This window comes from Vitis vinifera, chromosome 11 (genome assembly GCF_030704535.1).
Source record: "Vitis vinifera cultivar Pinot Noir 40024 chromosome 11, ASM3070453v1".
In the NCBI taxonomy this organism is placed as follows: domain Eukaryota; kingdom Viridiplantae; phylum Streptophyta; class Magnoliopsida; order Vitales; family Vitaceae; genus Vitis; species Vitis vinifera.
Window position 1 is genome coordinate 1,952,580 of NC_081815.1, and position 25,993 is coordinate 1,978,572.

Sequence of the window (25,993 nt, forward strand, 5' to 3'; positions counted from 1 at the left end):
AGCTACATTGTAATATACAATAATTCATTGCAGTCATCAATTGCAAATTTGATTATTTTGCACCATAAAATATTCTCATGTCATACAGTTTCTTATTTGCTTCATCACCAGCGTCATTGCTCATCACACAATCCATGTAAGATGAACCAAAAATTTAACTGCATTATGGGCTCTGAATTGGAAGCATCCAATTAGTTCATGCAGTCAATACTTAACAAAAAAGGATTAGCACCATTCACTTTCTTTTCCTAACCACAAAATGAGTAGTTCCTTTCTCTTTCTACATGAATTTTAGCTTCTCTAACTTCTCTCCTTAGAGGGAGTTTTTGCTTTCACAAGGATTCTTCTTCATCCGAATTGCTATGTATTAACTTCAGTAACATGCCCAACCAAATGCTAGCTCAGAGAGATGTTCATACTATACGGTCATCAGGACCAGCTTGAAAATTCGGTTGTTTTTAGGCAGTTCCTGCAAAATGCAAGGTCAAAACAACTGGTTAAACAGCGTGACACAATACAATAATAACAAAAATATGTAATTCATCATATGGCAAACTAAATTCGAAATTTGATGACTTGTATATAACAGGCACTTTTTGTCGCATACAGAGCATTTTGGGGACATCCCTCTAGTTCAGATGTGTTTGGGCCCTTTGGGCTATTTCCATGACTGAATAATATAGAAAAACGAACAACAATTCCAGAAAAACGAAAAGGAAAAAATGAAAAAAAAAAACTAACCAGCATTTCTTCAAGAGCCAGTCCAATGCCTGAACGTGCAAATTCCACGACCATTTTCTGTAAAAGAATCACGAATGGATTGTACCATGGAAGATACAATAGGAACATGAGCCAGTTCTTCATGCTGCTCCTGCAAAATTAATCTAGCTTCATCAAGATGCACTTTAGATGCAAATCATCTAAAAAGATAAAAATGTACTACCACTTCAGCAAGACGTTCCTCAAAACTCCCAGATTTTGCATCAATGGACATGAATAATTTTCGGTATGCTGTTCTCAGGCTCTTGATCTAGAGATCCTTGCCAAAAAGAATATATAAGCACTTCTATAACATGCATCAAATTAAATAAATTGATATATGCCAGAACAAATAGATAAGAAAATGGATTGCAAGGATGAGAAAATTTTCTTCCAAGGTTGAAACTAAAATAACGTAAATAAAAAAGCAGTCACATGAAATAGCTAAAACAAACTTGTTTCAGCAGCAGCTGACTGAAATCAAATGCATTGAAACAAACATTGCCTTAAAGAACTGTTCACATTAAGTTTTCCAAGGGATTTCTTTCCACCATATTTGCACTACAAAAGTTAATAGCACAAAAAGCACTGTGATTGATATCTTTTGTAAACAAGGAGAGACTATACATAAAGAATCATTCCATTCTTTTTACAAGATCAAGAACAATTTTAAACCAATAAAATAGAGCCATGAGAATGTGAGTTCATTGCTGCCAACCTCTGTGTCTGAGAATCCACGACGTCGAAGACCCTCAAAATTCAAACCACGGAGCTCAGCTCTTTCTCCAGACACCATCATGTATTTTGGGACATCTTTTGAAAGCTTCAGTCATACACAATAAGAAAATCAGATCAACCCATGCTAGAAGAATATGTATCATTTCCAAGAAGAATAATTTTATTTGATTCTCAGGACAAATAATTGGTTCAGCATAATTTATTGGCAACTTATAAGTGGCATTGGACAAGAACATGGGTTGGACACCATTTCCAGTAGGAAATGGTTCTACAATTTACTCTGTTTTAAGCTGACTTTGTCGGACTCCTTTTACACACTTTGGACATCCGCTTACATGTTGATGTTTAATGTAGGAAGGAAGGTAAAACTAGAAAATAGAAATTTGATCATACCACAGAACCACCACCTATGAAAGAAAATGAGCCAATACGGCAAAATTGGTGAACAACAACAGCCCCTGCAGTGTGCGCATAATCCTACATTTAAAAGAACTCAAATCAACTCTTAATTGGATGCCACATATAGGATAAAACAATACAGATTTCCATAATCTTTCCCAAATTATAAGAAATAAAATAAAGGACTTACTTCCACCACAACATGACCTGCTAGAAGGGTATTATTTGCAAAAATATTGTTGTTACCCAATTTGCAGTCATGGGCAATATGACAAGATCCCATAATAAGATTGTTATCACCAATGACCTGATAATGTAGTGCTAGTTAAAAAATTGAAATAGCATGAACTTGATTTACCAGTCTGTAACTTTGAGGAAAAAAAAAAATCATCTTCCATATTGGCATACTGTTCTTTCACTAGACATTGAAGATCGATGGATAGATGTGTGTTCTCTGATCTCATTATTGTCACCAACATCAAGGAAACATTCATCAACCGGCTGGAATTATGGAAAACAAATAAGAGAATGTATGTTACAAAAACAGACTAGAAAACATTATTAAAAAAAAATAAAAAAATCACCAACTGACTGTACTATAGTGCATGGGTAAAATACTAATGATGATGTTGATGATGTGATATGAAGATGACAATAATTCTACAATTATTCAATAGCTAGGTGGCCCTGCTCCCCCTCACAACCAATATATATATATATATACATATATATATATATATATATATATAGAGAGAGAGAGAGAGAGAGAGAAAGAGAAGCAATTCTCATGCACTAGTCATCCATCAAAACCAAAGAGAAGCAATTCTCATGCACTAGTCATCCATCAAAACCTGGAGCTCATTTAGAAAATGTACAGTAGCAAGGTCCCATCAAGTATGATCCTGCAAGTTCTAAACTATTTTGACATATTTTAGATTTTTTATTTCTCTTCACCAAGAATTTGGCCCATCCTATCAAGTTGACATTGAGTTGACAAAGACGCAATCAGCACTTCACCTAAAGGCAACAAAACCTTTCTAATAATGAGAACAACCAATGTTGTCAACCCTTCCATTAAAGTTTCCTCCATGAAAATTTCTATTATTTCGAAGAAAAATGACATTCAGCATAGTTCTCTCTCACATGAAGCATAAAGCTGCTAGCAGAAAGTTTATCAATAATGAATGAAACTGGACTTCATCTCCTGAAAAAATAAGTTATCATTAGCATGTTTGAAGGGCCACCCAAAAAACAAAAGTATTATGACTTGGAACCAAGGTTGGTCCCATTGAAGTAATTGAAAGGCATTTAACTTTTTATCTGACAAAAGTCCATCACATCAGCAGTGTGCCAAAAGAACTGACAGCAATAAACAACATGGATCAAAGAAGCCAAAAAAAATAAAAACACGGGTAAATACCAAACTAATCAGGTTACTGAGAGAGAAGATAATTTTGATAATAAGAATTTTGATGAATCCAGTGCAAGATGTCAAAAGATGGCTGGAAAAGGCAAAAATCATACTGATTTGGCTGCTCCTGAAAATGATTTATTGGCTAGAAATAGTAGAAAAATTACATCCAAATCTATTCCAATAAAGCAATAAGAATGGTGTGGCTAAACATCTTGTATTTTGCAAAATTATGTCCTTATATGCTAACTGTTGACAAAACTTACTAAAACCAAATGTTACATGAGAGAGGACAGACAATGTTAGTCATGGTAAATATAGCACCTCCACAGAAAATAGTCATCAATTGTTCATTTCAGCATAACAAGAGAAGCTAAAAACTTTATCTACATGCTTAAAAACAAAATCAGGGGTGAATTTTCTCCTTGGAGAAAAAGTTAGAGAATTAAAATAAGTCTTTGAACAGAAAGAAGACTGAATATTTAAGTATATCTTTAAGCTTTTCATAACCATTTGAAAAACATAGAATTGGCATTAATTTCTTATCAATAGGAATGATGAAAATGATTCATAACAGATAAATTTCTACCAGTGTATTCAGTTAAGTTTAGTCACCCATCAAAGACTAACAAATATCAATTAATACCAATACAAATAGGCCAACAACCTTGTATTTCATGTCTTGGCATTTGACACCAACCACAGCATGATATCCTATGATGTTGTTGCATCCAATAACTGTACGCCCTGGAAGATCATCACCTACCACCGCACCACTGCCTGACATAGTATAGCACATAAATCTATTACAGCGAGAGCCAAAAACCAAAAAGAGAAAGAATCATGTCTGAACGAATTGATCAATGTAAGCACGAGATAAAAAATCACGTCATCAAAACGCATTGCTTCCCCAATTCTGTATCTCCAAAAATATGGCTTCCTGGATATAGCTGACAACCATCCCCAAGCTTTGCAGAAGGCCCAACTGTACAAAAAGGACCAATCGAAACCCCCTGTAAAACAAACACGAAGTTCACCAACTCTTCAAATCATCATATAAACAAACACCTAATCAAACCTTTCAATAGAATTTCACTATCAGAAAATTTTTCAAGAAGCTCCCCTAGTTACATCAACTCAACTGCCAAAACCAAAATCCGGAAAAAAAAAAAAAGGAGGAAAAAATAACGGTAGCATATTTCACGAAAATCAAAGCTAACTTTGCATTGAAAAACAAAAAAATGCAGATCCAAAAGGACAACCAAACGGGCGCCTCAGCCACAGTTAAAACAAACTCAAATAAACAACAATTTGAAATCTGGAGAACGAACAAACACGCAGGGCCTTGAATCAAAGAAAAGGAAAAACTCAAAAACAGAGGAGATGCGGAATCAGTAAAACACCTGTCCGATTACTGCATCAGGATGAACAACCGCTGTGGGATGAAAGAAGCTAGGGTATAGCGCATCAACACTGCTCTTTTCCGAAACATCTGCAATATCTCAGAATTCAATTAACAATCAAAAGAAAGAGAGAGTGAGTGACAGAGAGAGTTAGGGTTACATACAGGAAGAAGAGAAGGTTCTAGAGAAACATCGCAGGGTGACTGCTGAGAGTGGCCTCAGAATTCCGCCGATTCTCAACATTGCGCGCTTCGAATCTGCCAAAACTCAAATCATGATAGCTCACTACAGTAAATCGTTGATTTATAGTAAGCAAAAAGTTTGGAAGTAATTTTTGAAAACAATTTTCCAAAACATTTTGTATTTTTAAAAGAAATGGACGTTACACTTACGTGTACGCTGTGAATTTGACTGAATGGAATTTTAAAAAATACGAAAAAATAATATATTTTTATCTATTTAATTAATATATTTTTTATTAAAATATATTTCTTATTTTTTCATTTTTTAAAAACAAAAAAAATTAATTTAAAATTTTTAGAATTTAACTTTGTAAAGTTTTTTTAACTCCTCAATTTTTAAATAAACTTTAAAAATTATTCCTTTTCAAAAGTAAGAGTCTATTTGGAATTTGTTTTTTAAAATAGTTTTTTATTTTTCAAAACAAAAAAACACAAAAAATATATTTGACAATCAAAAAACATTTTTTATTTTTAAAAACAGAAAATATAGTATTTTCAAATAATATTTTTTTGTTATTTTCTTTTGTTTTCGCTAGGTTTTTAAGGATTGTTTTAAGAAATCATTATTCAAACATAATGATTAAAAATAAAACACTACATATAAAAATTATTTTTTAAAATATTAAAAACAGGATGAAAACATTTTACTACAAAAATTGAAAACAATTTTTGAAACAATTTTTCAAAATTATTTAAAAAAATAATTACTTAAAATTCCTTCATTTAAAATAGAAAATTCAATCAATTTAAAGATACTCTTTGTTCACCTGCTAGATTTAATAAATAATTATTTTTAAACAACATAAAATATTATTTTTATTTTTAAAAATTATAAATTATTTAGTAATTGAATGTCAAGAATATATAAGATTCGTGACATTTTCTATAAATTTTGTTATTATTTTGGCAAAGAAAATGGCATCTTCCATGAATTTGTTCATTGGAGCTACCTATTCTAATTTTTCAAAGAAGTTTTCTAGGGTTTTATAATTTTGTTTTTATCAGTTGCTTAATAATATTATTAATACAGGATTTAATTTATTTTTAATTTTTGTCATAAAATTAATAATATTATTAAAATAGAATTACCCATTTGATTTATCATGCCTTGAATTGTGTGGTGGCATGAAGCATCAAGAAGGAGCAAGGAAGCACCCTTTTGTCTATGTTGGCTTTAAAGAGCAAGGAGGATCAAGGGTTTAAAAAAGTGATTACTTTTGGGGCAAACTTAAATAAGAAAGCCAACTAGGAGACAAGGCATTATCATGCCCATATGGTCCTATGAAGACTTCACTCGATGTTTCCTCGTGCTTGTTAGGAGACACCTCTCAATAAGTTGTGGTTCGATGCGTAATGCCGTGTTATAATGAACCAGATGGCGTGTGAGTGGTGTTTGGGTCTAGGCTCGTGTAAGTATCCTATATCCGAATTCCAAATATTCATTTCATGAACCAGCATTGGATCCTAAAACTACACTGACTGAATATGAATAATACAAAAGAAGGAAAGCCCTCACCACCCTCAGGAAAGCAAAAGGAAGATTACAAACCTCTGCAGCCCTAATCTCTTGCTGCTATACACTCTAACAATCTACAAAATATAGGGTTTTGGACAAAAATAAAACGCAAATATGTATGTAGACAGTTTATGAATGACCTTCACATGAAGCCGTCTACACTTCTTCGCTCCCAGTGAGCTGATCTTCGAGCTCTTTGGGCTGCTCCATTTGAGATTGGGCCACTGTATCGTTGATGCTGTTGCAGCTGTTCTGGCCACATCCCTTCCCTGCTGTTCCCCACATCATAGGCCAAGTTTTTTGACATATAACCAGTCGAGTTCATGAAAATATCACCCTCTAATATTCGAAGCACCTTCAAGAAAGAATGTGAATAAGAAGTAAAGAAACTGTGAAGAAGTAACAACCTCTTATCACTTGTATTAGAATGATGTTAATGAGGCTGTAGGGAATTGTTGTTTAGAAGCAGAATTTGAAGGAGGGTCTACGGGATTTAGTACCGATAAAACATCAACTGGGCCGTGTGTTTTACTTTAACTCCTTCATAGTTGTGTTGCCAACACTCTTTTCTCACAGAAAGCGGCTAATCTCAATGGTTAGGTTCCATTAAGAACTGCTCTTCCTTTTAACACTGTTGGATGATTCATTTGAAAACCAATTGTTGTCCAATGTGGGCAGTTTTAACCCACCCCAGAACTGTTTTCAGAACCATCATTTGGGCAGAGGGGCATTGTTGCAATCCCAACATGCACTATTTGACAGATGAAAGGCTAATTATCACAAAACACTTATTTCTTCTGAGATTTATATTGGCGATGGAATTACCAAATAGGTTGGCATCAAGCAAGAAGCAGGGGGAAATGACTAACTACATGATGTCAGTTCCTTCTATTTCTTCTCATTTTTTTGGATATGATTAGAAAAGGTAATAGTTGTGTTTAGTCCACAAACTACTTCAAAAAACAGTTTTGAAAAATGAGTCTAAATTCACCAACCTGAGACATGCGGGGCCTAGAATGAGGATCCCGTTGGATGCACAAGGAGGCACAATGCAGCATGCCAGAAACTTCTTTCTCCGAATAGCAGTTCCTTAGGCGTGGGTCAACCAGTTCATCAATGGCACATTGTTCTAGCAAAGGGCGTGCCTGGTCCAGATTTGAAACATGAGAAACAAGGATAAATTTGAACTTTGTTTGGAAAAACAAATGTTTACATGAAAAACAGGGATGAAGTTAGAATTAGTTTGAAAAAAACAAAACTGTGGTTGCCCTCTAGGAACAATAAAAACTGGAAGCAAACTTGTTGCCCCTCAATAGCAATAGGATGTTTTTCCTATCTAGAAGCATGAACTCTCATCCCTATAGGCCTATATAGCTTTACCACACCTAGTAAACTAAAGTTGTCTAACTCATACCCATTCAGTGAGGCACTGCTGACCCTTTGGCCGGTTTATATCCATAGCTTTCCGTCCTGTAATGAGCTCCACCAACACTACTCCAAAGGAGTATACATCAGCTTTTTCTGTGATTTGGCCACTTTGAGCATATTCTGGAGACAGGTACCTGTACAAAAGTAAGATTAATGGTTTGACTTGCCATTATTTTTAGCTAGTATTGATGGAAGCCAAAAGCTTGTCCTTCTTGTTTACCCAAATGTTCCAATTATTCGTGTTTCCACTCCCATGTCTCCATCTGGCTGCCACCTTGCCAGTCCAAAATCTCCAACCTGAGAAACCAGGGGCCGAAGTTAGATCCCACACATCCTTTAGAGACAAGCAAGAGAAAGGCACATGGTTCATGATCCTTTGCACAGACACACAGAGGTTCATACATAACCGGTGAGCCAGTCAGTGCTAACACGCATTCGGTATTATCTAATTAAGGATTTAGTCAATTACATGGAATGGAATGTCATATACATGGATGAACTGCCCTATACGGCATGATCAATATTTTACAGAAGCATGTATGCTAAGTTATAACATTTAAGTTTTTTTCATAAAATTTATCCTATTGAAGATTTTCTTCCTTGTCAAAGTTCATTTCATTCATTTCCAAACACATATGGAGATATATAATTGAAACTTACAAACAAAAATGCTAAAGCATTCCTTGAAAGTAAAAAATAAAAATATTAGGAGAGGCAATAGAATGATAAAGAAAACAGCTTATAGTAATGAGACAGGATAAGAGTAACATACTAATGGTTCAAAATCATGCGTGATGAGGATATTGTTAGGCCGCATATCGCGGTGGACAATACAACCCACTCTGCATTCTTCATGAAGATATCTCAATCCTCGAGCAGCTCCAACTGCAATTTTTTGTCGTGCAGACCATTCTAGCAGACCTCGATCACGTCCTGAAAATTCCCAACAGAAAACTTGGTTTTCTCAGCCACAACAGTAATAGTATGGTTCATTACAAAGTTAGAGTGGATATTGAAACATGACTTTAGTTTGAATATGATGATGACAATCCTCCAACCATGAAGATGGCCTTGAAAGAACACAAGAACAATGGCCTTGCTTGACATCCTTGTCATCTAAGTTTGGCTAATATATTAGAGCTTTAAGTTGGTAGATGTAAAATACTGTAAACAAAAAATATTCAGGTTAATCCTGAAAGAAAGCAGTGACTGCTTGGGAGTCAGTTTCATAAGCACATTGCCATGATTTTACTATAAAATAATTATATTGTGGATAAAAAATGAAGACAATTTACCATAAAGATGGGAATCCAAAGACCCATTGCAGATATATTCATAAACCAGCAACCTTCTTCCATCCTCCACACAGAACCCGATTAGCATCACAACATTGCGATGCTGTGCACAGCTTAGGACCTCCACTTCTGAGCAAAATTCGAGATCACCCTGAGAACTAGCCAATTTATGTTGCTTAACAGCAACAACCTGACCATCTGGTAAGATCCCTCTATGCACAGAACCAAATCCACCTTCTGCCAAGAAATTAACATGTGAAAATCCACCTGTAGCAAGTTCTAGCTCAGCATAGGTGAACCACCTTGGAGGTTTTCCAAATACAGGCGCCTTATGCTGACAAATTGAACACAGTGGAGGAGGTCCAGGAGGTGTATTTCCAGATAATGAAATTACTTCTCTCACATTTATACCTGACTCCAGGTCAAACTTATAGTTCAGCACTCCAACTTCAGGTTCTGGATCAAGTTGGGAGAACTTGTCCAGCAACATACCAGATTTGAAAGCTAGAGCTTTATCGCTGGGTTTTCGTGAACCTTCCACCAAATGCTTTGAGAATTCACCACCAGAACTGAGAATATTCTCCACCAGCCATGTCTGGAAACATAACCTTGTTCGAGGACCCAGCTTTTCACTGTCTGTATCAGAGTCAGATTCATCCAAAAGTGGGTTACCTTCAGTGGTTAATGCATCCTCCATCTTCAGGTCCCTGCTAATTCTGGGAATGAAAAAAGGTGAATTCCCTGGATCTGAGCTTGACATTGATGAAGTTCCAATGTCAGTCGAAGTGAATGTTGTCCCATGTTCTGGACTACTTGCTGGAGTGACAACAGGACCTCGGATCGCATTTGGCATGTCATCATGCTTATTTTTTAGATGTCCTTCAGATGCTTCTGATATTGACTGTAATGGGCAAGCCACTTCAGGTTCCTTCTTTGATGATCCAGTCAAATTCAAACGAAGAACCTTTGGTCGAGATCGTTTCATAACCACTAGGTTGCATTGCAGCTCTTCCATGCAGTGCTTTGCTTCATGCTTCAGCCGTCTGTCCATGGATGCATCAAATTTACAAGAATAAATAAAATTGAACTGCAATGGAACTACATGCAAGCCAAAAACTATACACATGGAAATCTTTTACTAATGAATCACAGAACTTGTGGAATAAAAACTCCTATGTTGCAAGTTCCAGTATATCTACAATGCATGCCTTAAAAGTAAGAACGAGGTTCATCCTGCACTCATTACTTATCCAAGACAATCCAGTTTGTTTGAACACTCTTGGCTTCAGCTGCCACTACTCCAGATCGTGAGCCAGAAACAATTTTTATCTTCACATTTATCTGTAAAGAATTGGAAAGTAGAAACACTCAATACTGGACAGAGCAGTTAAGAATTAAATGCTGAAGAATGAATTAATGCACTAACCATATCAGGGTCGTAAACATCATGGAGTTGAAGCATCATTTGGGAGCATGTATCTGTAATATCATCCTTCTGATCTGAGCTGGTTCCTGAATGAAACTTCCTCTGACCAGTTGTACAATCACTACTAAATCTTGGAAAACCCCATAGTTTTTTACCTGGGATTGTGAATAGGTCAAATCAGCCAGTAGCAGATGAAAGAAGAAAAAGGAAAGAATGATGACTTGTGGTTTGCAAACTTACAAACACACTTGATCAAATTCACCTGGGTATTTCAATCTTTATAGTAAACTAGTGCAGGACATAGTTAAAAGTCATTACGTTGGATTGTAGCTCATAAGGAACTCAAAATGTGGAGGGATGTTGAAATCATCATCAACGATCATGTCCACATGATTAATGTCAGTGGCTGGGTGTCTCGGATAACCAGCATAGTATCAACTAAACTGGTCATGAAACAATTAAACACCAATTATTTAACATTTTTTACAGGAGATGTACCCACTTTCTTGTGTTTTGTGAGGCATTACTACTACAAATCTTAAGGCCTTTTTGTGGGGGGAAAACAGAAAGAGAAAAAGAAAAAGATAATAATAGCAGAACCTGAATGAAATTCTATGGAAAATGTAAGAAAGAATCAAAACTAAAGGCACTTTAACATCATACAAACCAAAATCGATGAGCTATGTAAAAAGGTGGGTGGGGGAGAATTAATGAAGAAAGAACAAGGGTACCATGGCTGTGAGGAGGGATGACCACCAGAAGCATAATGCAATCCCCAGGCTGAACAACATGAGTCAAAGCCCACACAAGAGCCCTTCTTGGGATTTCCCTTGAAGCCTTAACAGCAACAACAACAACAACTTTATCAGCCACATCTGAGCAGTTCTTCTTCCCCCCACCACCACCGTGCTTCTGTTGCAGGTTCATCCCACCAAGGAAATTCAAACCCATCACAGAAACACCAAGCTTCTTCCTCAGTAGCCACAGAGCTCAGAAGAATCAAACACTGGCACTGCAAAAGTTTGTATTATTGCTCTGCAGACTTCACCCATCAGCAAGAATGCTGCCACGACAAGAACCCCCTTGATTCAGTTATAACAGTCACAGATGCCAAGATGCCTTTAACCTGCTGAAATGAAAAGATGAAGCAAAAAAGTAGGAAAAGACCAAGACCTCCAGCTACTTTATTTATCGAGTCCACCTTTACATCCTGAATTATGTAACTCACAGAAACAGCAACCCAAAAAACATATCAAAAAATCCAGTTTAATCCAGGCGTCTTGTTATACTTTCTCTCCCTGATCTACACACTATTACAATAGAGAATCAGTTAAATCCAGGCGTCTTGTTATACTTTCTCTATTGCCAAGAAATGTGAGGTGATGCAAGCCAGAGCAAACAACCAAAAAGAAACGTATGATTTTGAGTAGGAACACACACACAAAACAACAAACACCTCTGCCTCAAAACTTATGGATTACAGCATACCACTTCAGTCAGATGGGTAAAAGTGAAAAACCCTGCAGAACCTCAATTGGTGACAATGAGTTGTAGACTTCTAAACTATGCTTTTAGAAACTTAGATAAACTCTCTTAAATCTAATGAAGCTACTAAACTTTTCATAAACCAAAAAAAAAAAAAAAAAAAAAACTAAAAGGAAAATGAATAATTGAAAATATATAAATTATTCTTGAAGCTCATGTTGCTTGTGGGTTTATGTAAGTATAGGAGGAGGACTTTGTCTCCTCACACAAGAAGACAATATGAGAATCTCACACACAAACTCATCATTAAAGTCCCAGGAAATGCTGCATCTAGGAGAAACATAATCAATGATTCAATTTTTTTTTGCCTTACATATCACTGACCATAATCAAGGAGATTAGCATCTTCTTTACCCATATGGAAAATTTTCATTTCTCTGCAAGGAAAAAGGGGGAAAACAAAAGGGCGCTGTGATAAAAGAGAAGACAGTTAGGTTTACCTGTAAAATCACCATGGATTATAGGTTCAAAACACCAAATTTTTTTTATCACTTCACTGGCAACATTGCTTTGAATTGGACATGTCATGATAATGAACTTTCAGAGATCAGGTATCATACATCATGTCACTATTGTGCTCCACTTAATTGTCAACTTGTTGGGAAGAAAATAACCTACTCAAGGACTGTGTCTAAGCACCCAGAAAATATTGGGCTAAACCTTGTGGAGATGGGTTCCACCACAAGACCAATAATACACTGCCCATCATTGTGGTTGCTTCTTGACAGGGAAAACCCAATTTGATAAATTGAGATTAGGTGGGGTCCTAAAGGTTAGATGAAAGAGATGGCTCCTTCATCAAAGTCTTAAATCATGGGTGCACTTTGTCTTTATGCCTTGAATCTATTCATTTCATGCACAGTTTTGTGTTTGTCTTCATTTACAGCTTTTTTCAAAAGCCTATTGGCAATGAAATGTCACATTAGGTTTCATTGCTGCATGATTTTAGGGTGCAAATCTTATAGTACTCTAAAAGAAAAACTTGAAAACTTCTCAAATATGTTGTGAAAAATAACTTATTTTCAGAAAAAAGATTCAAAATATACTCAATACTTTCAATTATTCATAATACTCTAAAGAAAAAAATCTAAAAAATAACTTAAAATTTATTCTAAAAAAGGCTTAGTACATGTTTTCTAATTGTTTTTTGAAACAATTTTCTATTTTTTAAAATAAAACAAAATCAAAAAAACATTTTTAATAACTAAAAAATTATTTTCTATGTTTTGTTCTTAAAAATAAAAAATATAGTATTTTCAGAAAATATTTTTTTTTTATTATTTTCATTTGTATTTTAGAACTGCTTTAAAAATAATTATACAAATATAAAAGTTATTTTAAAAATATTAAAAACAAATAAAAACACTTTAGATTTTCAAATAAATTTTTATTTTACAAAATATCATACAACAATTTTTAAAAATTACTTTTAAAAATTATTTTTTAGAATTGTTTTGAAAAACTATTTTCAAAATTGTTTTGAAAACAATTAGAGCTTGTTTGGTTCCTATTTTCAAGAATTGTTTTCTGTTCTTGAAAACAAAAAACAAAAAAAGGGGAAAGGGGTATGTTTTTATTTTTTGTATTTTCAAAAACCACTTTTTTGAAAACAATAAAAAGATGTTTTCATTGTTTTTTCACTGTTCAAAGAATAGATTGTTTTTCGTGTTTTCTTTTCCTTCTTTTTATATTTTCTTAGATGTTTTTTGTATTTTCTCAAAGGTAAGTTCCACCCAACCACCACACACCCATCCCAAACCCTTTCTTCTTCCTTAAATTATTGAAATTAATATACTTGTACATGGTTACAAAGTTATCATTTGCTTAAGAAAATCATAATTAGTGTAAAAATTTCAAGATGAAATAATTTTTTTTTTAAATTTAAATGAATTATGCATATAAAAATTATTTATATATTTATAATATCAAATTAATGAAAGAAAACACTTTATTAATTAAAAAAATAACTTTCAAACATGCTTTTGATTTTATTTATTTTAAGAAACTTTTTTATTAATTTAACTGAACATATTTTTTTTTTTTTAAAAAAAACAAAAACTGCTTTTCAAAATTCAATTCCCAAACATAATTTTTTTTCTTATAAAAACACAAAAAAACTATTGTTAAAAACTATTTTTCAGAATAGTTTTTAAAAACAACAACCAAACATATCGTTATCTCCTCATCGTTTTTTTTATAATAAAATTAGCCTCAATGGACCATAAATAATTATGGAAAAAGGAGGACTTTTGTGGGTAGTGATTATTTGAGGACTTTGCGAGATGGGTGGAGAGGATTGAGGTGAAGACTAGACTGAACATTGAATAAGTGAAGCAGAAAAGGACACTGGACTTCACATTCACACACCGGCATGGCCATGTTGTTATCGAGTCTGTAGCCAAAAGAAGAAATAGTGGAAAATGTGGAGACGCTCTTCCACCTTTTAACCTTTGCTTTTAGATGCCAGGGTAGGCTGGTAGCTCCAAAAAAGATGTTTGGCATCCATCACTTCTGCAATAGGGGTGCCATCTGTCATGTACAATTTCCCAAGAGATCTACATTGCCTTATCAAATGTATCATGTAAATGTTTCCAATTTTATAAAATGGATCAAAATTATACTAAACTTGTCTCCCTCATCTCACTTATTTTCAGAAAAAAACTATAGCTACCAAGGAGTACATGAGTTGATAAGAAACATATAGCCTATGATTGGTTAGTAGAAAATTTGAGAGACACCACCAGGGAAATAAAAAATAAATTTAAATTTAATAAATTATTTTAAAATGTTTTTAAACATATATAAATTTTAAATTAATTATAATTATATTTTATTTTCTTTTATATTTTTTTTACTGTGAAACAAAATATGATAAAACTATTTTTCATAACATTTTTTTTTCTTTCCCTATTATTCTTCAAAAATCAAATATAGGCATAAGTTATGTTTGGTTTTATAAAATATGAGAGAAAGAGAATTTAAAGGAAAAGTAGAAGTAATAGAAAGGAAGAGTGGAAGTAAAGAAAAATAAATAAATAAAAAGATAAAAAAAATATATTTAAAGTTAATAAATTATTTATATATTTTAAAAAAATCATTTTACTTATTTTATTTTATTATATAAAGATTAAATAATTTATAATGTATAAATTTTTAACTAATTTTAATTATATTTGATTTTCTTGGTAAAGTCAAACATAAAAAAAAAAAGAAAAACAAACCATTTTTTTAACAAATTTTTTTCCTTGATACTTTTAGTGTTTTTAGAAAAGAAAAATATGGAAAAAAATATATTTAAAATTTTTTTAGTGAAAATAGTTTTTTAAAAATTTCTTATGATTTTTTTGAATAAATCTTTATTTCAATAATAATTTTGAGGTGTTTTATGTTTTTTTTTGCTTATATATATATATACAAAGGAAGTGATTAAAAGCTTTTGTGTAAGATGTGTTTAAAAAATAAATGAAAAAAATTGAGAAGTGTCGTCGAAAACTTAAATTGAGAACTATTTTTATATTTAGTGTCTATATCTACTTTTTTATTTTATATGTATATATAGAAACAACGGACCTTACAAACATATAGCTTATGATACAAATAAATGAAATTAAAATATTAAAAAAAAAAAGTAACAAAGTAATAAATAATATATGAAAAATAGCATATCGAATTTTAACTTTGCAAAATTGACAAAATAATGATTAAAAATATCACATAAATGATAAAACTCGGTTCAAACTTTTAGGTCCATGTCCTTGCCTTATTTCCAATCAAATCGTGTGACACGTAGTAGCTTTGGTGAGAGGAACCGCCCGTCCGGAGGGGCTCCGGCGTTGTAGTCTTCCAATATCAAAACCACAGGAGCATTGTCGTTTAGCCTCGGGTGGCAATGGTGACGACTGAGCCACCCATCGTCTCCAGGTTGAAGAGGGAAGATTGTAAACGCACCAAACACGACTCTGAGTTCACCAAATGGAAGGTTTAATCCCTCTCTCTGTCTCGTCTATGTATGTGTAAAGATCAGGGTTTGTGTCTGGGCTTCTGTTACTGCTTTGCTTTTGATTTTGGTTTTTAAACAATTGGGATTGACTCATTTGATCATAATTTTTCTCATTCTTTAGATTATAAGCTTTTTTCAAGTAATGATTTTGAGGGGTTTTGCCCCCCTTTGTTTTAGATCGTATTTCTGAAGCATGTGTTTTTTGGTGTTGACAATTGGGGTCGAATTTGGGACGTATATGTAGATGTTTCTGTACTCCTTTGATCGGATTTTTTTTCCTCATTCTTTAGTTTTTGAAGCAAATTTCAAGTGTCGGCTTTGTGGGGGTTTTGCCCATTTGTTTCGGAGTAGCATTTTTGAGATGTTTGTTTGGGGAGGGAAGTATTGAAGAGTGAATAGGATAGTGTTTGGCACACTGGAAAATCTGGCAAATTTACCCAATTTGACTGAAATTTCAAAGTATGTAGGGGCTAAACTTAAAGAAAAATTACATCATTTGAAAGTGAAGTGAAGAATCCCAACAAGATGGTAAAAATAGTAGCTGTAATCATCCCAAATATATAAATTTCCAGGATTTATGACTTTCAGAAGCTGATTGCCCCATGTTATGTCATGGTTTTGTGTTATAAATCCTTTTAACAACTAAATATTTTCTGTTGTTAAGAATTCACTTTGACTTCCTGAATTGCTGATGTTTATTATTTTCCTTTAATTTTCATTTCGGGTACATCGGACATATTTTTATGCACAGATTCTTGTTGGGCCTTCTGATTGGGAAGACCATTCGTCGAGGAAGGAAGGAGCAGAGAGATACAGAGTTCACAACCTCCCCTTATGCTGTCATTGTCCAGGAGTGTATGAGCTTGGCATAAGCGTGTCTCCCACTGGTTTAGGTCGTGAGGTTGGCAAGCTTGACCCTGCTCACATTGTTGTGGTTTACCTTGGACAAGCCGAAGATATTAGGGCAAGGCTCCAGCATTATGGTCGTTCAGGTGCTCATTTGGCTAAAGTTGACTCAACTGGTAACCCAAATAACTGTAAGAATATGCCTCTCCAAAGAGGGTCTGGATTGTTTGAAGGGATATTCTCAAGAGGTTACTCCATCGTCTTTAGATGGGCTCCAGTAAGTTTATCTTTCTTGTATGAAATGGCATGAACTTTCTTGGTCATAGAAGATAAATCATATATATATATACACACAAACACGGGCTGAGGGTATGGATGACAATGAATCAATTTGTAATCATTTGCCTACTAGGCCTATTAGCAAATTTTTGCATGTTATTCTGGAATTTCTAATTTATCCTTCTCATTTGCTGTCTTGAATGTTGAAACAGATAGAAAGCAAGAGGGATGCTGAGAGAACAGAATCTCGGCTGCTCAAGACATTTGATTATGCATGGAACAAAGGCAGTAATGGTGCACGTCGCCCCAGTGATGTCCTCAGGAAACTTGAGAAAACTTCTTCAAGCACTCCCCCATTTCCTAGTATTACTAGGAAGTTTCAAATGCTTGGCCAGAAGCAAGTGGGCATCATAATCAAAGCTAGCAAGCCATTTTTGCAGGAGAATGGGCTCAGTACTGATCAGGACATCAATTCTCTGCTTGCCCGAGTTTTCAAATTTGGCAGATCACAGCCACGATTAGTCTCAGACAGAGTTGGTGTTACTGGTAACTATAATAGTACTTGTGGGGTGGCTTTAGGTGATGGAACAATTTGTGAAAGGCCACCAGTTGAAGGAAGAAAGCGGTGCGCTGAACACAAAGGAATGAAGACGAAGAGCTCCTTCTCAAAGCCGATTGTAGAAAGGAAACCACAAATGGTTGATTTAAACCGAGAGTCTGAAGGTCACAGTGCCCAGAGTTATGGCTATACAGTGAATTTTCAACTGGTTGGGGGCAAATGTCCTGTGAATAAGGACTTCACCATTATTTGTGGAGTTATCTTGGATGATGGCTTTCCTTGTAAAAGGCAACCAGTTCTAGGGAGGAAAAGGTGTGAAGAGCATAAAGGAATGAGAACCAACGTTTCAATTTCAAACTCCACAGTAGGGAAATCCCATCACACATATGAAAGCAAGTTGCAGCCCCAAGTTCTCCCAGACTGCAGGTCTTTTTCCAACACGGACTACGGTATTACTTGTGGAGTGGATTTAGGTCATGGGATTTTCTGTAAAAGACTGGCTGTTGCTGGAAGAAAAAGGTGTGAGGAGCATAAAGGAATGAGGATCAACAGCCTCATCTCTACGCTAGCAGGCGAAGACAAATCCCATGCTTTGGATATGGGTTCAGGATTCATCACTTATAACAACTCGAATTATAACCATACTTCAACCTGTGGGATGACCTTAGGTGATGGTTCTATCTGCAAGAGACAACCAGTGGAAGGAAACAAGAGATGTTGGCAGCACAAAGGCATGAGGGTCAATTGTTCCTCCTCTTGGTTTGGATCAGAAACAACTTTATGTGGCGTACTCCTACGGAATGGATCTGTGTGCAGCAGAGTCCCTGCCCATGGAAGGAAGAGGTGTGAGCAGCACAAGGGGATGAGGCTATGAGAGTTACCACTCCCTACTATTTATGAGAAGTAAACAAACCAATGATGTTGTGATTTGTAGCATGTTGTATAATCTTACTGTAATGCGTGCAATGATTTTATCAAGTATTTATAACCTTTTTAATACTTGAAAGATAAAAGATTTTAAATGGTAAAAATACTAAAAACATTTTTTAGAATTATTGTCAAACTACAATTTTAGAGTGCGTTTGGAAGTAAATCTAAAAAGTATTTCTAGCATTTTCAATACTTAATGATAAAAATTTTTAAATATTAGAAATATTAAAAACTCTTCTTAGAATCACTGTCAAATAAACTTTTGAGTATGGTTAATAGTGATTTTGAAAAGTGTTTATAACTTTTATAATATTTGAAAAATAAAGATTTTTGAAGTATTAAAAATACTATAAATATTTTTTACAATTCAAACTCATTTTTAGTGTTCTTCGTAACCATTTTGGATATTTTAGAACCTATTTGACTATATATTTTGAAACTTAAATTACTTTTTATTCTTTAACTTAAAAATGGTTTTAGAAAACATTGTTGAAGCGTTTTTTGCTTTAAAAATTAATGAAAATAACTTTTATTTATTCTTTAAAAATTGTTTTTTATTTTATTTAATTTTTAAAATTGTTTTCAAAGAGTAACGATTAAACAGTATTAGAAAGTTTTAAAAATAATTTTTTATTATTAATATTTTTAAATCACATGTTCGACTCCTAGTTTGTTGTTTGTTGTGGTTTTTTAGTCTGTTGGGGCGATAAAAACTAAAAGAAAACTTAAAATCGTAAGGTTTTTAGATAAAATTAGTTATAAAAACTCTCATTTATCTTTGAAAAAAAGAGAGAGAGAGAGAGAGAGAGAGAGCGAGAATAAATAATAATCAATTATAACTATTTACTTTAATATAAATTTCTTGAAATTAAAAGTGTGTATTTACTATTTAGGTTCAACACCAGACTACCAGTCTTGCCACGTCTCCCAACAAACCCACCTCGTTTTAAACCTCTCGGAGAAGATAAGGGATGAACGGAAACCTCCATCGTTTGTGTAATCAATTCGACGTCCTCAATATGCCTGCTGGAGAACTTCGGCACCCTTCGATACTGCCGGCCACTGAGTCTGGAGAAGACGAGGCCTGGCTTTGGACTCAGATCAAAGCCGAAGCGCGTCGAGACGCTGAGTCGGAACCCGCACTCGCGAGTTACCTCTACTCAACGATTCTCTCTCACTCGTCGCTCGAACGCTCTCTCTCATTTCACCTCGGCAACAAGCTCTGCTCCTCGACTCTGCTCTCTACTCTCCTCTACGATCTATTCCTGGACACCTTCTCCAAAGATGCGGAGCTGCGATCCGCCACCGTCGCCGATCTACGCGCCAATCATATGCGTGACCCGGCCTGCGTGTCGTTCTCGCATTGTCTCCTGAATTACAAGGGTTTTCTGGCTTGCCAGGCTCACAGAGTGGCTCACAGGCTCTGGACTCAGATGAGGCGGCCGCTCGCGCTCGCGCTTCAGTCGCGGATTGCTGACGTGTTCGCGGTGGATATCCACCCGGCGGCGAGGATTGGGAAGGGGATTCTGTTTGATCACGCCACCGGAGTGGTGGTCGGAGAGACGGCGGTGATCGGTAACAATGTATCGATTCTGCATCACGTGACGCTCGGCGGCACGGGCAAGGCCGGCGGTGACCGCCATCCAAAAATCGGAGATGGAGTTCTGATTGGAGCGGGAGCAACGATTCTGGGGAACATAAAGATCGGGGAGGGAGCGAAGATAGGAGCGGGGTCGGTGGTGCTGATCGATGTGCCGGCGAGGACAACGGCGGTTGGGAATCCGGCGAGGCTAGTGGGAGGGAAAGAGAAGCCTGCGAGGCATGAGGACGTGCCTGGTGAATCGATGGATCATACATCGTTCATTTCTGAGTGGTCAGATTATATCATCTGATTGATTTTCATCCAAGTTTTACTACTACCACTTCTTTTCATATGATCTCAAACTGTTGTCTGGGTTTGGGAATTCGGGTATTGAAAATACACTACTCTCATATATAAAAGTCTTCCTCTTCTTCTTCTTATGTTGTTACTATGAATCATTGAATATAGGGCGTTGAACATAACGTCGGCATATTATTTATTGTACTTGTGTTAATACTTACAGCAATATTCCATCAATTCTGGAATTGGGTATTTTTTGCTTTCCAGCCATGAAAGGGAGTGAAGAGTAAATACATGGAAAAACAACTCAGGTGATATATATTATTTTCAATTGCTGGAGCACCCTCCCACCAGCTCTGTTGCAGTCGCATAGATAATGGAGCTCATTTTCCGCAATCTCTCAATTTTTCTTTCTTTGTGGATGACTTCTAAGCCAATTTTTCTACTTTTTGTGGGCTCCATACCCCTCTCAGTGGTGCAGCAGTCGATGCCTTTTTTCATTTCTAATTTCCGCAATAAGTAGGCTTAGTGATGACCATTATTGGATAGCCTTTATGACCATCTGCAGATTTGCTTGATTTTTGTGGACTTTTCTCAATGATAATTTAAAAAAGTTATGCTTAAATTATTATAGTAAAAGAAGTTATTACAAATATATGATAATTTTTGTCACCTAGGAGAGAGGGTGAACGGATAAATTTTTTTTTAAACCAAAATCATATTTTCAAATTTCAAAAGACGAAATCGTTTTTTCAAAAGAAGATTTTAAAAAAATTTCAAAGGGAAATCGTCTCTTTAAAATACGAGTTATATATATATTTTTTCATGGAACTCGTCTTTTTTTTTTTTTTTCCCATGGGAACTCGTCTCTTGAAGAAACGAGTTCCCATGGAAAAAAAATAATTTTTTTAAAAAAAGAAAAAAAATTCCTCATGGAACTCGTCTCTTCAAGTTCCTATGAAAAAAATATATATTTTTTCCTCAAGAGACGATTTCTCATGAAAAAAAATATATATTTTTTTTTTAAAATTCTCAAATTAAAAAAACAAAGAAAAAAAGAAAAAAAAGAAAATTCCTCATGGAACTCGTCTCTTAAAAAAAACAATTCCTCAGAGACGATTTCTCATGAAAAAAAAAAATATATATATATATACCTCAGAGACGATTTCTCATGAAAAAAAAAAAATATATATATATATATATATATATTTTTAAATTCTCAAATTAAAAAAAAAAAAACAATTCCTCAAGGGAACTCGTCTCTTCTATATTTTTTTTTATTTAAATTCCCAAATTAAAAAAAAAAAATTCCTCCAGGGAACTCGTCTCTTCAAGAGACGAGTTCCCTTGAGATTTTTTTTTTTTTTTATTTTTTATAATTTGGGAATTCTTTTTTAAAAAAAAATCTTTTGAAGAGACGAGTTCCCTTGAGGATTTTTTTATTTTTTTTATTTTTTTTATAATTTGGGAATTTTTTTAAAAAATATTGTCTATTGAAAAGACGAGTTCCCTTGAGGATTTTTTTTTTTTTTATAATAATTTGAGGATTTTTTTTTTAATTTAATAATTTTTTTTTCATGGGAACTCGTCTCTTAAAGAAATGATTTCCCTTTTGAAATTTTTTTAAAATCGTCTTTTCAAAAGACAATTTCGTCTTTTGAATTTTGAAAACATGATTTTGGTTTTAAAAAAAAATTATCCGCTCACCCTCTCTTCTCTCTCTTATCTCCTATCAGGTGGCAAAAACTATCATATATTTGTAATAATTTCTTCTACTATAATAATTTAAGCATAAATTTTTTAAATCACCGTAGTATTGATGAAAGTCTCAAGCCAATTTTTCTATCGAGGAGAACAACTCAGGTATTTATATATTATTTTCAATTGCTGGAGCACCCTCCCACCAGCTCTGTTGCAGTCGCATAGATAATGGAGCTAATTTTCCGCTATCTCTCAATTTTTCTTTCTTTGTGGATGACTTCTAAGCCAATATTTCTACTTTTTGTGGGCTCCATACCCTCTCAGTGGTGCAGCAGTCGATGCCTTTTTTCATTTCTAATTTCCGCAATAAGTAGGCTTAGTGATGACCATTATTGGATAGCCTTCAAGTATGACCATTTGCAGATTTGCTTGATTTTTGTCTTGCCTATCGAATTAGGTGTGTCTGGACCCGGCAGGCTCATGAGTGACGTGTTGACGTTGAGACAGTCCATGTACCCTCTTTTTTGGGAAAGTGGTGGAAATATATGATTTTGAAAATCAAATATCAAATAATTGAAATATAAGATCATTGAAATATGAGATCTGCGTGATGATAATGAGAAAAATATTATATGTTTCATGCATTTTTAAGACTCCCTCATTTGAAAAACACAAAGAACAAAAAAAAATAATTTTTTTTGTTTTCCTTCGGGGTTTTGCATAAATTTTCTCGGAAATCAAACAAGGATGAATTTTCCCGAAAATTGAATGGGGGCGACGATGGAAGCAAAAAAAATCCTTGTTTGATCCCCAAGAAAATCCATCCCCCACTCGATTTTTGGGAAAATTCATCCTCATTTTTCCAAGAAAATCCATGCAAAACCCCCCAAGGAAAACCAAAAAAATTGATTTTTTTTTTTTTGCTCCCTATGTTTTCTAAATCTGTTCTATGGGTCTCCATCCCCTATTTAATTTCCAGGAAAATTCATCCTCATTTGATTTTCAAGAAAATCCATACAAAACCCTCAAGGAAAACAAAAAAAAATTGCCTTTTCTTTTTCTCCATGTGTTTCTAGATCTATTCTAGTGGTCTCCATTCCCCTTTCGATTTCCTAGAAAATTCATCCTCGTTTGATTTTTGAGAAAATCCATAAAAAACCACAAGGAAAACAAAAAAAAAAAAAATTACTTTTTTTTGCTTCTTGTGTTTTCCGGGGGACCTAAAGGATAATTTTGAAAATGTAAACATGAACAGTAAATAGTGCATGAAACATATAGTATTTTTTTCATTATTAGACAGATCTCATATTTCAATTATATGGGCTTCCATAACCATATATTTTTCATTTAACAGTCTATAAATACGATTTTTCCCTATTTTTTAATCAAGCCCTTAGAGATCAACAAACTTCAAAAGAGTCTTCTCAATTTCAAAATTACAGAGCATTAATTAAACCAATAAAAAATGTGTGATTGCTACTTGGGAATTAAAGTCAACAAGAAAAACGTCCACAAAATTTTTAGAAATCAATATATTAAATTTACTTGCTTTTTTTATTATTTATATTTTTTATTAGCCATAAAATTTGTGGGTATACACACTTATACGCCTTTATATCTTCATTCCTAAAATGAGAATTTTTAATAATAAAAAATGAATTTTCATTTTTATAATAAATGCATTTTTCATATATATTTCTTTCACAGGCATGGTCTAATTATGTCGCTTCCAAGTTCCAACGACATCGTTGTGATTTCCCTTTCATTCTACGACCTCTTAAAACGGCGTCGTTTAGTCCATTTATAATCACTTGTATCTTCCCCCTTCGGCTACCTGTGTGTCGAATCAGATTGCAGCTTCTTCCCTCGTCGGGCTTGGCTTCACCTTCTCACTTTGATTCAAACCAATAGAAGAAGACGTCGTTTTGGAATGCTTATTTCCATATAAAGCATCAAACACCAACTCAATTACTTTTGATTCAACCAGCAATGGCGTCTCTGATGTCCCTCAATCGCACTGGAAACTCCATAATCACTTCCAATTTCAAGGCTCGAATCCCCGCTCACTCTTCTGCCTTACCTCTCAAGCCCATCTCTTCTTCTCCTCAAAAACCCCCTCTAAAACTCCTCTGCACCTACGCTCTTCCCAACCACCAACCCACTAATAAGCCCCGAGTCTTCCGCCGCCAAACCAACAGCACACACCCTCCGAAACAACACAATGGTCAAAACCTGACTGGTACTCAGCTCAACAATGCCAACTACCCACAAACCGAAAACTTCACGGTAGTACATTCTGGGGTTGATCTGATGGGGTTGTGCGAAGAGGGGAAGATTAGAGAAGCTGTTGAGTATATGGGTCAAGGTGTTTGTGCTGAGTATGGGGTTTTTTGTGCAATGTTGAGTTCGTGTGGGAAAACGAAATCGCTTGAAGTAGGGAGAAGGGTTCATGACTTGTTGGCGAGGTCGAAATTCGGTGGGGATGTTGAATTGAATAATAAATTGATTGAAATGTATGGGAGGTGTGGGAGTATGAGAGATGCGCGCAGGGTGTTTGATAGAATGCGCGAACGGAATATGAGTTCGTGGCATTTAATGATAAATGGGTATGCTGCGAATGGGCAGGGAAGGGATGGATTGTTGTTGTTTGAGCGAATGAGGAAGGTGGGGTTGCGTCCGGTTGGAGAGACTTTTGTGGCAGTGTTGTCGGCGTGTGGTAGTGTAGAAGAAGGATTAATGTACTTCGAATTGATGAAGAAAGAGTGTGGAATTATACCAGGGATAGAGCATTATCTAGGAGTTATAGATGTTCTTGGGAAATTTGGTCATATCAATGAAGCAGAGGAGTTTGTTGATAAAATGCCAATTGAACCCACTGCAGAAGTTTGGGAGGCATTGAGAAATTTTGCTCGAATACATGGAGCTATCGAGCTTGAAGACCGGGCCGAGGAGATGTTGGCTGCTCTTGATCCCTCTAAGGCCATCACGGACAAGATCCCAACGCCACCACAGAAAAAGCAGTTGGCAGTCAACATGCTTGAGGGCAAGAACAGGGTCAGTGAGTACCGGAGCACAAATCCTTACAAGGGAGATGCGTATGAGAAATTAAAAGGATTGAATGGGCAGATGAGAGAAGCCGGTTATGTCCCTGACACAAGATATGTGCTTCATGACATTGATCAGGAGGCAAAAGAACAGGCCTTGCTCTATCACAGCGAGCGATTAGCAATTGCATATGGCCTGATCAGTACTCCAGCTAGAACACCTCTCAGGATCATTAAGAATCTTCGAATTTGTGGCGATTGCCACAATGCAATAAAAATTATGTCAAAGATTGTTGGGAGGGAGCTAATTGTTAGGGATAATAAGCGGTTTCATCACTTCAAGGACGGCAAATGCTCTTGTGGGGATTACTGGTAAGTGTATCACTCTTAACGTTGCCACAATAATTTGTTTCCCCTTGCAGTTGGTGTAATCCAATGCTGTTTATGGGAGTTGATCTTTGTAAATGTCTGGATTTCTTTTGATCTTACAATCCTTATGTTTGTACTGAAATTTGAACATCCATTACATTGGAATAAATTCAATGGGTCAGCATAAGCTATATCCATATTTCCTATAACCTTTGCTACAT

At 35.0% G+C, this 25,993-nt stretch overlaps 5 protein-coding genes across 10 annotated transcripts; 3 read left to right on the plus strand and 2 right to left on the minus strand.

The window, feature by feature from the left end:
- Nucleotides 1-27: 27 nt before the first annotated feature.
- LOC100242296 (probable acyl-[acyl-carrier-protein]--UDP-N-acetylglucosamine O-acyltransferase, mitochondrial) lies at nt 28-5,027 on the minus strand. 2 transcript variants are annotated; one of them, XM_010657907.3, is made up of 11 exons: nt 4,875-5,023; nt 4,711-4,799; nt 4,196-4,320; nt 3,975-4,083; nt 2,305-2,397; nt 2,087-2,203; nt 1,891-1,974; nt 1,478-1,582; nt 944-1,030; nt 742-871; nt 28-469 (listed from the first exon to the last, which is right to left on the minus strand). In XM_010657907.3, the coding sequence occupies exons 1-10, from the start codon at nt 4,951-4,953 to the stop codon at nt 752-754; spliced, it is 1,008 nt and encodes a 335-aa protein (XP_010656209.1). In that variant the 5' UTR covers nt 4,954-5,023; the 3' UTR covers nt 28-469; nt 742-751. The 2 variants fall into 2 exon arrangements, with proteins under 2 accessions (XP_010656209.1, XP_010656211.1); XM_010657909.3 differs by lacking the exons at nt 28-469; nt 742-871 and having other exon boundaries at nt 1,001-1,039; nt 4,875-5,027.
- Nucleotides 5,028-6,373: 1,346 nt separating this feature from the next.
- LOC100242363 (inactive protein kinase SELMODRAFT_444075) lies at nt 6,374-12,867 on the minus strand. Of its 5 annotated transcripts, none has more exons than XM_010657912.3 (10): nt 12,603-12,867; nt 11,349-11,680; nt 10,618-10,772; nt 10,438-10,532; nt 9,192-10,234; nt 8,669-8,829; nt 8,117-8,193; nt 7,883-8,030; nt 7,464-7,613; nt 6,374-6,823 (listed from the first exon to the last, which is right to left on the minus strand). In XM_010657912.3, the coding sequence occupies exons 2-10, from the start codon at nt 11,566-11,568 to the stop codon at nt 6,611-6,613; spliced, it is 2,262 nt and encodes a 753-aa protein (XP_010656214.1). In that variant the 5' UTR covers nt 11,569-11,680; nt 12,603-12,867; the 3' UTR covers nt 6,374-6,610. The 5 variants fall into 5 exon arrangements, with proteins under 5 accessions (XP_010656214.1, XP_010656212.1, XP_059596676.1 ...); XM_010657910.3 differs by having other exon boundaries at nt 11,349-11,743; nt 12,603-12,832; XM_059740693.1 differs by lacking the exon at nt 12,603-12,867 and adding an exon at nt 12,487-12,589 and having other exon boundaries at nt 11,349-11,743.
- A 2,985-nt stretch (nt 12,868-15,852) lies between these two features.
- Nucleotides 15,853-18,845, plus strand: LOC100264589 (protein EFFECTOR OF TRANSCRIPTION 2). Its single transcript, XM_010657916.3, has 3 exons — nt 15,853-16,141; nt 16,914-17,285; nt 17,500-18,845. Exons 1-3 carry the CDS (start codon nt 16,052-16,054, stop codon nt 18,718-18,720), a joined length of 1,683 nt encoding a protein of 560 aa, XP_010656218.1. The 5' UTR covers nt 15,853-16,051; the 3' UTR covers nt 18,721-18,845.
- A 612-nt stretch (nt 18,846-19,457) lies between these two features.
- On the plus strand, nt 19,458-20,857 carry LOC100264650 (serine acetyltransferase 5). Its single transcript, XM_002282514.5, has one exon. It carries the CDS (start codon nt 19,748-19,750, stop codon nt 20,666-20,668), a length of 921 nt encoding a protein of 306 aa, XP_002282550.1. The 5' UTR covers nt 19,458-19,747; the 3' UTR covers nt 20,669-20,857.
- A 3,227-nt stretch (nt 20,858-24,084) lies between these two features.
- On the plus strand, nt 24,085-25,981 carry LOC100259416 (pentatricopeptide repeat-containing protein At2g15690, mitochondrial). The gene has a single exon (XM_002279788.4). The coding sequence runs from the start codon at nt 24,349-24,351 to the stop codon at nt 25,777-25,779; it is 1,431 nt and encodes a 476-aa protein (XP_002279824.1). The 5' UTR covers nt 24,085-24,348; the 3' UTR covers nt 25,780-25,981.
- Nucleotides 25,982-25,993: the final 12 nt, after the last annotated feature.

Excerpts from the sequence above, each read along its gene's own strand:
- LOC100242296 (XM_010657907.3), bottom strand. The coding sequence starts at position 4,953 with ATGTTGAGAATCGGCGGAATTCTGAGGCCACTCTCAGCAGTCACCCTG. Across the intron at positions 2,398-3,974 it reads GCCAAGACATGAAATACAAG|CCGGTTGATGAATGTTTCCT; the intron begins GTTGTTGGCCTA and ends CCATAATTCCAG. Across the intron at positions 1,975-2,086 it reads CAGGTCATGTTGTGGTGGAA|GATTATGCGCACACTGCAGG; the intron begins GTAAGTCCTTTA and ends TTTTAAATGTAG.
- LOC100242363 (XM_010657912.3), bottom strand. The coding sequence starts at position 11,568 with ATGGGTTTGAATTTCCTTGGTGGGATGAACCTGCAACAGAAGCACGGT. Across the intron at positions 8,194-8,668 it reads CGCATGATTTTGAACCATTA|GTTGGAGATTTTGGACTGGC; the intron begins GTATGTTACTCT and ends CTGGTTTCTCAG. Across the intron at positions 7,614-7,882 it reads AGCAGTGCCTCACTGAATGG|GCACGCCCTTTGCTAGAACA; the intron begins GTATGAGTTAGA and ends AATCTGGACCAG.
- LOC100264589 (XM_010657916.3), top strand. The coding sequence starts at position 16,052 with ATGGTGACGACTGAGCCACCCATCGTCTCCAGGTTGAAGAGGGAAGAT. Across the intron at positions 16,142-16,913 it reads CTGAGTTCACCAAATGGAAG|ATTCTTGTTGGGCCTTCTGA; the intron begins GTTTAATCCCTC and ends TTTTATGCACAG. Across the intron at positions 17,286-17,499 it reads TCGTCTTTAGATGGGCTCCA|ATAGAAAGCAAGAGGGATGC; the intron begins GTAAGTTTATCT and ends ATGTTGAAACAG.
- LOC100264650 (XM_002282514.5), top strand. The coding sequence starts at position 19,748 with ATGAACGGAAACCTCCATCGTTTGTGTAATCAATTCGACGTCCTCAAT.
- LOC100259416 (XM_002279788.4), top strand. The coding sequence starts at position 24,349 with ATGGCGTCTCTGATGTCCCTCAATCGCACTGGAAACTCCATAATCACT.